Raw genomic sequence first — 10,666 nt, 5'->3', positions numbered from 1 at the left:
TAAAAAGACTTGACCAAGAGGCTCCTGGGTGGCTCAGTTCGTTAAGCATCTGGCTTCAGCTCAGGTCATGATCCCAGTGTCCTAGGGCTGAGCTCCATGTCAGGCTCCCTGCTCAGTAGGGAACCTGCTTCTCCCTCTACCCCCCTGCTCATGCTATCTCTTTCTCTCTCAAATAAAATCTTAAAAAAAAAAAAAAAAAAAAGACCAAGACGTTTATAATCATTTAATGAATGTTGCAAACACAACTCCACTGTGCTACACGTGAATTTCATGATGATGGAAGCTGATGAACCACCCACCCAAGCGACCACATGACTTACTCACAGTTTCCAGACATCTGGACAGCAACCAGAAAGATTCAGTAGCGAACAGCATGATCACTCGGCCAGAGGCTCCTTAGTTTCCTTCTTCCTTCTCCTCTTCCTTCTCCCCCTAAGGACCTTCTGTGGAGTATGGATGCTCAGGCCGGGAGAAGGGGGTTGGGAGGATCCCAGTGTACCAGTGCAGAGTGCTGGGAACTCCACACTCCAGATGCAGTAAGAAGACACAGAGGCACAAGCCTAGGGCAACCTGCTCAATAAATAATTAATTCCCAGAAGCCACCACAGGGGGCTAGAGGGCCCAGGGACACTGAACTGGAGGAGCCACCCCCCACCCCCGGCCCAGCCATGGCACACTCGCTACGTATTGCACACTAACACATCTGCAAAGGGTCCCAGGAGGGTCTTGTTGAAGATGCAGCGGACCCACACCAAGTAGGTAGTAAAAGGCTTGATGTTCTCAGTGAAGGTGTGGTTCTGCAGAGCCAGGATGTAAGGCACATAGGTGTTCTCCCCCTGCTCCTGGAGCCACACCTCGTACTTCACCTCCCTCACTTTCAGGTACTTGAGGTTCCATGGGATCTGCCAGGAGACGGTGAGGCGGGCCTCAGAAGCACCCTGCACGGACGCCTGGCACCGTGCCTCCCGAACCTTGCCTGGGTACAGGCCCACGGTCCACTTCTGCTTCCGTGGCCCTGGCCGGCCCTTCACCACACGCCGTACAGTCTGGATGAGGGATGGGATGTCCACCTTGGTGTCCTGGTAGATGCGGAAGAGCCACTCAGGGTTCCGGCAGCAGAGGTGACGAGGAACCTCACGGCTCTGTAGGATGCGGGCCTGCTCGGCCCGGTCCAGGTGAGCGATGCCCCCCTGGTCCCAGGGCCGCTCGGGATGCGTGACAGTGTTCTCCGGCATCATGTTGCGCCAGGCCACATACTGGAGGTCCATGCCAGGCAGCGTGGCCAGCGTCTTATAGGGGGTGTAGTGGTCAGGGTTGACGGCATAGGGGAAGAGCTCGACCACGGTCGCCCCGCGGGGCAGGAAGAGGGCAGTGACCAGCTGGGCCCCATGCACGCTGACCAGCATGGAGGCGTTGCTGACCAGCCGCACGACATCGGCAAAGGCCTGGTCCTCCAGGGACACCGTCACCGTCTTCATCTGGAACTCCTGGGCCAGGGCCAACAGCAGCTCCGCCTCATTCAGGATGAGCCTGTTTTGGGTTCGGCTGAAGACCAAGATGTACTCCTCCCCGAGGGGAGCGCCCGCCTGGCTCACGTTCAGCTTCTCCATCATGAACCGGGCGAACTGCCGGATCTCGTTGCCCGAGACCAGGATGTTAGCCTTGGGGCCCTGCGGCTGCACGAAGCCGTACTGGTACCAGGTGGTGACCTTGGAGAGGCCCACGAAGGCGTGGGAGAAGCACAGCAGCCGGCCCAGCGTCTTCAGCTGCGCGCGCAGGAGCGGCTGCTTAGGGCTGAGGAGCTTGTACAGGTCGAAGTGGGCGCCCTCGCTCCAGCCCTCCATGAAGAAGAGGCGGGCCTCGTGGGCCAGGCCGGGGAACTGCCTCAGCGTGTAGAAGAGAGGCAGCAGGTCGTCGTGGAAGACGTGCATCAGGTTGTCGGGGTTGAAGCGGTTGGCGACCAGGGCCACGTCGGGCACGAACACGGGCTTGGGCAGGAAGCGCAGGGCGGCGGCCGGCAGCTCCACGAAGTTGAAGTACTGGGTGTTGTGGTCCTCCACGGTGGACAGGTCGAGCAGGGCCGGCTGGAAGCGCCGGGAGCCCAGGTTGGGCAGCATGACCGAGGCGTTGCCGTGGAAGAAGATGAACTCCTCGGCCTCGTTGGAGTAGCAGAGCCACTTAAAGCGGCAGACGCGGTCGGTGTGCGTGCGGCCGGTGCACACCATGTGCGTGCCGCCCTCGCTCAGGAGCTGCAGCGCCCGGGCGTAGTCGGCCCTGGGCGCGGGGCCGGGCGCGGGGGCCTGGCGGCCGGCGGCCACCTCCTCCTCCAGCGCCGCCGCATGCTCCCGCAGCCGCACGTGCTTCCACAGGACGGCGGCCAGCACCGACACCAGGAGGGCGTTGAGCACCGCCGACAGGTGCATCCTGCCGCCCTGGGCCCTAGCGACAGGACCGCCCCCGGACAGCGCCGCTGGCCCCGCGGCCTTCACCCATCCCTGCGGGCGCCCCGCGGAACCGCAAGAGCCTGCGGGGGGAAGGAAAGGAAGAGGTCGGCACAGGCGGTCCGCAGCCCCCGGAGCCCCGCAGCCCCCCGCAGCGCCCATCCCTGCGCCCCTGCGCGTGTTCGCTCCTCCCGGCCCCGCTGCCTCCCCGGGCACTTCGGGCAGGGAGACGTCAGCAGAGAAAACCCAATCAGAGGCTCGACAAGAGCTCAGTGACCGGCCTCAGCCTCTTTACACCTACCTGCCAGGAGAAGAATGTGCTCAGCCCCAATTCCTGGTCCCGGGAGGAGCAAGGCAGGCGGGGAGGAGGGCTGCTCCAGCCAAGCCCAGTCTAGCTCGGAGCGCCCCCGCCCCCGGCCCCATCCCCAGGGTGTGAGTGAACCCAACACCCAGACATCTGGGCTGTGTAAGTGCTTACGTCACTCAAATCCCGTGGCTGTTTGTTATGAAGCACTGCTACAGCAGAAGCTAACCAACGGAGGCCCCATGATGACAGGCACAGGGCAAATCCTGCTACTGCAAGGCAACGGCCTCTCCGTACAGGGGCACAGACGGACCGAAGGCCTGTGAGCGCTGTCTCCAGGCTGTACACCAGGACCCCAGTGTCCCCTTCTGACGACACACCGAACACACATGTAGGGGATATGGGGGAATGTCTGCTCTTGCTTAAAGCTCCTGTTCAGAAACCACTCCTGCTGGCTTTTCAATTCCCATGGAAGGATGGGTGGGTATTTGCCCCCTCCACGGCCCAGTAAAAGAACTGTATCTGATACACCTACAGGGGGGCCTGGCTGAGCTGTGGGCATTTGCTTCACTTTTCTGCACTACCCAGAAGGGTAATACACTTGCTCTGAAGCCCAGGACTGCTCAGATTTGAAGGCTCTCCCCTCGGCCCTCATAGGAGCAGCATGGGTACCACCTGGTGCCCAGCCGGCACTGCACTGGGGAGGGGCTAGCTTCTGCTTCTTGGTGTCTTGCAGCTTGTCTCTCCCTGCAATCACAAAACTCAAAGTGCAATCCTGCTCAGAAAGAGGCGGTGGCTTAGGCTAGGTTCCCTCAGATGCAGAATCAGAGACAAGAGTTTGAGTCAAGAGCTTGAGAAATCATCCAAAGAATTGGGGGGAATTAAAAGGGAGAAGGAGTGAAGCCAATCAAGGCATATTAATGAGCAGGTCACTACTCTGAAGAAGCAGGGCTATTTGCCTCCCGACTCCCCTCCAGCACCCAGCTGAAGGCCATCCCTGGGGCACCGTCTCTTCCGGCCTACCCTCATCTAAGGGTTGAGCATGCACATTCATAAGTATGCATATTATACTACCCTCTAAAACATTTCAAAGGAATTACTCTAGCTATCATGTACTCCAGTGTTTCCTTTTCTAGTCCAATATTCTAAATTTGCTTTTAAAAGGAGGGCAGGGCATGTTCATCTTAATTGATTTCACAACCTAACAGGGTTGGCAATTTACTCTTTAAAAATCCTGGTCTTGGGGCACCTGGATGGCTCAGTCAGGCATCCGACTCTTGATTTCAGCTCAGGTCATGAGTGGTTGTGATTGAGCCCCGAATTGGGCTCTGTGCTGAGCATGGAGCCTGCTTAAGATTCTCTCTCCCCCTGCTTCTCCTGCCCCCACTCACACATGGGTGCTTACGCTCTCTTACTCCCTCCATCTAAAAAAAACAAAACTGGTCTAGATCACAGATTCTCTAACCTGGCTGGTTCTTGAAATCCCCAGAGGCACTTGCTAAAACATCATGTATTCATAGGCCCTAATCAAAGAGGTTCTGATTCAATAGTAGGTCTGGAGTATGGCTCAGGCATCTGCCATCTTTTGTTCCTCTGTTTCATTTTCACCATCTGCTTGTAGATTATTTGAATTCCATTTCTAACTATCGATAGTGTTTCTGAGTATATTTCTTGGTGCAGATTTTCTAGCGGTTGCTCTAGGCATCATACTGTGTATATGCAAACTAGCACAGTCTACTGGTAGTGACATTCCACCTCTCGAGCAAGTACAGAGACCTTATCTCCATCTGGGCTCTTTTATCCTCCTCCTTTATAATAAAATTATCTTCAACATTTCCTCTACATGCGTTAAAATCCGCATCAGACCACCTTATAATTTTTGTTTCAATTACCCAGTGTAATCTTCTCAAGAGGGAAAGGAGAGTCTATTATATTTACCCATATTTTTACTATTCCTGCTTTTCCTTCATCCCTGATGTTCCAGGTTTTCCTCCGTTATCATTCTCTGGAGAACTTCCTTTGGTCATAATTTTAGGGAAGTTTGCTGAGAACAAATTCTCTTAGTTTTCCTTCGGGTAAAGAAAATGCCTTGATTTCACCTTCATTCCTACAGGATATCTTCACTGGGACAGAACTTTGGGGTGACAGTGCTTCCTCTGAGTACATGGAAGCTGAGGCCTCCCTCTGACGCCATGTTTCTGATGAGGAATCTGCTGTATCTGAACACCGTTCCCCTGGACATAATGGGTCCTTCCTCTCATGTGGCTCTGAAGAGTGTTTGCCTACTTTTTAGAAGCCTGGTTATCAGGTGTCCTGGTGTGGGTTTCTCCGAGTTTACCCTGTGAGGGAAGGTTTCACTCACCTTTGAATCTATAGGTTTATACCTCTCACCAAATTTGGGAAACTTTCAGCCATTGTTTCTCTAAATACTTTTTCAGCCTCCAGGTATATGAATGCTAAATTAAAAAAATATATATTGTCCTATAGGTCAATAGGCTCTGCTCAACTTTTTCCCCTAATTTTCTCCCTGTTGTTTAGACTGGATAAAAAATCCAATTTGTTTGTTTCATGTTTACTGATTCTTTCTTTTGTGATCTCCATTCTTCTACTGGTCCATCCAGTGATGTTTTAATTTTGGTTACTACATTTTTCAGTTCTCAAATCTCCATTTAGTTCTTTATACCTTTTAGCCTTGAGCTTATATTAATTCTTCCATTTTAGCAGGGTTTTGCAAGAATCATGCTGGAGAAGGGGGAGCACTGACTCATTATCTTTGGGTGGGAGGAAATTCACACTTCCTGCTCAGCCTCCACCAACAGCATCCTGGCAGGGAGGGTGAGAGACTCTGCATACCCACTGATTAGGGGTGGAAATCTAGGTTCCTCAGTAGGTCAGGAGGGGTGCCTCATCACCACTGGGTGGGGGTGAAAGTCTAGGCTCCACTGACATCTCAAGGAGACTGTGGGGTGAGGGGACATCTTGTTACCTCTGGGTGGTGGTGGTGGGAGGTTGGGTGCTGAAAGTGGGGGGCACCTGGTTGGTTACCACGAAGCAAGGATGTACATCTAAGCTGTCCATTTGGCCTTTCTTTATTAAAGCTGAGAGGGAGGGGAGAAGCAGTTTTCCTGGTGTTTTACAGGAATAGGGTGCTACTGTCAAAAAGGTTTTGTGAGGCTGCTCCTTTTCCAGTCCTTTGATGAATGAGAGAGTGAGCTTTCTTTGGGGCTTTTTCTGGTCTCTGCTCACTGGCAATTCTGGGTTGTGGGCTTCTTTAGCACCCAGTCTAGGGTATATAGGAGACAAAAGAAAAACCCAAGAACTCACCCCTGTGTTGTTCCACATTCTTCTACCTTTCAGTCTTTGCATGTTTTATACGTAATGTCCTGTGTTTTTAGCTGTATTTGTGCATGGTGCATGGACAGGGATAAATGTGTCTGCTCCATTTTGACCAGAACCCAAAGTCTCCTTGGTGTCTGCTTTTTTACCAAGCTCCCAGGTGCTTCTGGGGTACAGCCACATTTGAGAAAAAGCAAGAAGAGGCTCTGAACCAAAGAACCAAACCATGGGGCAGCCCGGTGGATCAACAGTTTAGTGCCACCTTCAGCCCAGGGTGTGATCCTGGAGACCTGGGATCAAGTCCCACGTCAGGCTCCCTGCATGGAGCCTGCTTCTCCCTCTGCCTGTGTCTCTCCTCTCTCTCTCTCTCCCTCTCTCTCTCTCTCTCTCTGTCTCTCATGAATAAATAAATAAATCTTAAGAAAGAAAAGAAAAGAAAAGAAAAGAAAAGAAAAGAAAAGAAAAGAAAAGAGAACCAAGCCATGAGTGCCAGGAGCCCCCAAAGTCTTAACCCATTCCTGCATCAATTCAAAATTATAAGTCTAAAGTCTCATCACCATGGGATATGGTGAACTAGGGCTTCCTGAAATCTTGGGTACCTAGTGGTTTGCAGACCCTGATCCTGGGGGCTGTTAAGGCTACTGGTCAGCAACAAGGACATGAGGCCAGAGTCTTGGACCTCCATTTATCTCAAAACAAAACCAAGCACCTTTAATTTCTTATATTCAAGGGTATTATAGTGGGTTGAATAATGCCCCCCCCCACACACCATTCATGTCTACCCAGAACCTCAGAATGTGACATTATTTGAAAATAGGGTCTTTACACATAAGTAGTTAAGGATCTTGAGATGAGATCATAATGGATTAGTGTGGGCCCTAAATGTAATGAAAGTGTCCCTATAAGAAACAGGAAAGGACACAGAGGAACAGAGAAGGTGGCCACATGAAGACAAAGAAGACTCAAATGATGTAGCTGTAAACCAAAGACCACTCACGTTTACCAGGAACCATCAGAAGCTAAAAAGACGCAAGAAAGGATTCTCTCCTACAGCTTTCAAAGGGAACATGGTCCTGTCAATACCTTTATTTTAGATTTCTGTCCTCCAACAACTGTGCAAGAATAAATTTCTGTCAGGTTAAGCCACCACATTTGTGGTTAAATTAGTTGCAGCAGCCCTAGGAAACTCATACCAGTACCACAAAAATTTATTTTAAAATGGGGTTCTTTGCTTTTAGGAGGGAATTCCACTATTAGGTTAATAACCACTAAGCAAGTCATCCTCATTTTAGGGAGGTGAGGAATTTGCCTCATATCACCCAGCAAGTCTGTGACATGGTCAGGATTAAAAATGGAGGTACCCTGGTGGCTCAGCAGTTGAGTGTGTCTGCCTTTGGCTCAAGGCGTAATCCCAGTCCAGGGATCGAGTCCCACATCAGGCTCCCTGCAAGGAGTCTCTTCTCCCTCTATCTCTCTGCCTCTCTCTGTGTGTCTCTCATGAATGAATAAATAAATAAAATCTTAAAAAAAATAAAAATAAAAATGAAGGTGCCCGAATGTGCTGGTGAGTACTACCTTCTGCAGGCTGGGGGGAGCAGCAGGGCAGGTGCAGGCCTGGCTAGGCAGCATCTGAGCTCAGAGTCTGGATAAGGGAGCCGGCCCCCAGCCTCTCAGCTTCTCTGTCCTGCAGCCTCCCTCTAGGGTCCAGCTGGGTCTGATATGGATAAGCCACTCTGAACCCCCCTGGGCAACTCTGCTAGGGAGGGCAGCCCCATTCCACCCCCTGCAGCCTCCTCTGCCCGAGGAATCTCCTTTAGAGTTTCCCCTTGCCAATTCTGCCACACCTTCTGCTAACTCTCCCCATGGAAGGGACCGGTGGTCAGTGTGCCTCGGTCTCAGGGCACCAAATCCACCTTACTCCAGTATATCTGACCCACTGGTTTGCTCTTTTGGAAACACCTAATCGCCAGTAGTTATCACCTCATACCCTAAATCAACCTGACTCTGAATTCCCGTTACATTAGTGGTGGTTGACAGCTCCCAGAAGGGGATGTGTACTGTCCAGGAAAGTTTAAGGATAAGAAGCCAGAAGACTTGGGTTCGAACCGCAGCTCTGTGACTCTACTGTATGGCCTTTCTGAAGTCAGATTCCCCATCAGCACAGGTGAGGGTGCAGCCCCCACGTCCCAGGGTTGTGGAGAAGGTCAGAAATCACAGATTAGTTGTACCTCGTGAGGACTGAGAGCTGACTGCTGCTGATGTATAAAAACAGCAATTCCAAACATTGAGGTTCAAACTAGCAAGTGTCTAGCAGAGGGGGAAGGGAAAAAAATCCAGGCATCGGATGGTTAATAACGGGCCGCAGGAATGCACAGTGAAGTCTGGCATTTTCAGACATTCTGGCCACCCCTGGCTGCTTTCATCTGACTCAAAGCAAAAGCTGACCAGCGCAGAGTCAGGAACTGTCACTTTTTATTACAGTTATTTGAAACAAAGGATTTTATTTTATTTTTTAAGATTTTATTTATTTATTCATGAGAGACACAGAGAGAGAGAGAAGCAGAGACACAGGCAGACGGAGAAGCAGCCTCCATGCAGGGAGTCTGATATGGGACTTGATCCCAGAACCCAGGATCACACCCTGGGCTGAAGGCAGATGCTCAACCACTGAGCCACCCAGGCATCCCTGAAACAAAGGATTTTAAGTCTAAGAAGAGGATTCCTCCCAAAGATGGAAAGTGAGACAGGACATGCTATCATCTGTTGGCACCTTCGGCCAGAGTCAGTCACCAACTCTGCTTCCAAGTCCAGTGTACTAGTAAGTGACAGAGAGGACACTGTTCCCACCCAATGTCCATGTCCCTTTCCTCTTCCTAATAAAACCCCGCATTTGTCCAGATAGCCACCCCTCCCCGAGACCCATGAGGGGCAGAGAAAGCCAAGATCTGCCTCCCACCTCCAGAGGGCAAATCAGCAAAGAGTATGCTTCTAAAGCCAGTTACCGGCTCAGTGGAGCACGCTACTTGCATAGAACCACACAGAACAAAGTCGAGGAGTCACATTCCCTGTTTCCACCCACTAGACATGAAAGAAGAAGCTGGCCCATGGCTACTGCCTACCATCTGTGGTGGACCAGCCTGAGAACAAAGCCAGGATGCCAAGGATGGCATGAAGGAGGAGAGATACAAAGGACCCTAGTGACATCTTGAAGCCTTATACCTGGACTTTCTGCTGTGAGCTTTCCTTCCTTTGGGCGCTAGTTTTAGTTGGGGTTTTGGTGTCTCCAAGCCAAGAATAATTTAACAGAGGAGAACCTCTTTATAGGTAATTGTGTATGAAACAAGCACACGGAGGTCTAGCCTGTGCCTTTTGTTTTTGAGCTGTCCTCTAACCTAGTGGTTACCTATTTGGTAACCTATTTGGCAGCAGTTTCCCCATGACACTTCTAACTTGGGTAAACAAAGCTCCAGTGAGCCCTGTAAGCTGTAAGGGCCAGACCCCTGTGAGGAAGAAATGAGTCCTTCTGGTTTGGCCATCCCCTGGAGCTTTCAGAGGGACCAGAAATATCATCTCCAGGGTAGAAAGGAGGTGGGGGGTCGTCCAAAGACAGAAGAGACCACATAGTCCAGTCTAGTTAGGCAGATGATTCACACAGAGGAAAAGCAGAAGAGAGACTTCGAAAAATCAGCTAAAGCCAAAATGTCAATGGCCTTGATGCTAGGTCAAGAAATCTGAACTCTACCCTCTGGGCAATGGGGAGCTCCTGAAGGTCTCTGAGCAGAGTAGCCTGGAGATAGGGGAGAACAGAGGTAGAAAATCCAACGACAAGCTCCCAGCCTCAGTGTCTCTCCATTCATGCAGGAGAGGCAAGCCTGGGAGTTAGAATGGGGTGCTCAGAAGAGAGGGAGCTCTGCACAAAGGGGTACAAGGAGCATGCTCCTTATAGCAACTCAAGTCCCAAAGTCTGCAGATGACTTGAGATAATTTCCTGTGGACTCAAAGCTAGTCCTTTAACAAAACTCCCACTCACTCAATTTCATTGAGCCTTCTAGGTCTGTAGGGAAGAGGAATAAAGTCACAGCTACCTGGAGAGCCCATGAACCTCATGTCCTTCATGCAAGTCTTTGAAGCTTTTGCAGAACAAGAGTGGAGAACTTCTGGTCTGGCCCCAGAGTGAGAGGAGGGCACAGGCGGCTGCCTTCTTGGCTGGGTTTTGCCTGTGCTCTAGTCAGCCCTATTAATCTCCAGGGGAGGATCCTGGCAAGCCCAGAACCCTACAGCCAGGAAATGTGCTTCAACATCAGTGTTTCCCTGTCTTTTCAAACCCATGCACCCACTGATAAACTCTTTCATGCTCCAAACTATAAAGTCTTGGGATTCCCCAAGAATCCCTTATTCATAAGAGATTCTCTTCTACAATATCTACCCTCAGGATTGAAAGATTTCATCAACCTTTACCTTCTGAAGTTGGTATTTTATATCTATATCTACATATATAAAATCATATTGCTGCATATACTTTTTATTTTTTTTATTAAAGATTTTATTTATTTATTCATGAGAGACACACACACACAGAGAGGTA

General features: G+C 50.8%; 1 protein-coding gene across 7 annotated transcripts in view; it reads right to left on the bottom strand.

The window, feature by feature from the left end:
* Nucleotides 1-208: 208 nt before the first annotated feature.
* POMGNT2 (protein O-linked mannose N-acetylglucosaminyltransferase 2 (beta 1,4-)) overlaps nucleotides 209-10,666 on the bottom strand; it is a 133,082-nt gene continuing 122,624 nt past the window's right edge. For all 7 annotated transcript variants that reach the window (XM_072793122.1, XM_072793123.1, XM_072793124.1 and 4 more), the window contains one exon: nucleotides 209-2,524. In XM_072793122.1, the coding sequence (XP_072649223.1) occupies nucleotides 681-2,524 (1,844 nt within the window). In that variant the 3' untranslated portion in view covers nucleotides 209-680. The remainder of the gene's footprint in view (nucleotides 2,525-10,666) is intronic.

This window comes from Canis lupus, chromosome 22, assembly GCF_048164855.1.
Source record: "Canis lupus baileyi chromosome 22, mCanLup2.hap1, whole genome shotgun sequence".
NCBI lineage: Eukaryota > Metazoa > Chordata > Mammalia > Carnivora > Canidae > Canis > Canis lupus.
Note: the sequence above shows the minus strand (reverse complement) of the source record. Positions and strands in the feature narration are given on the sequence as shown.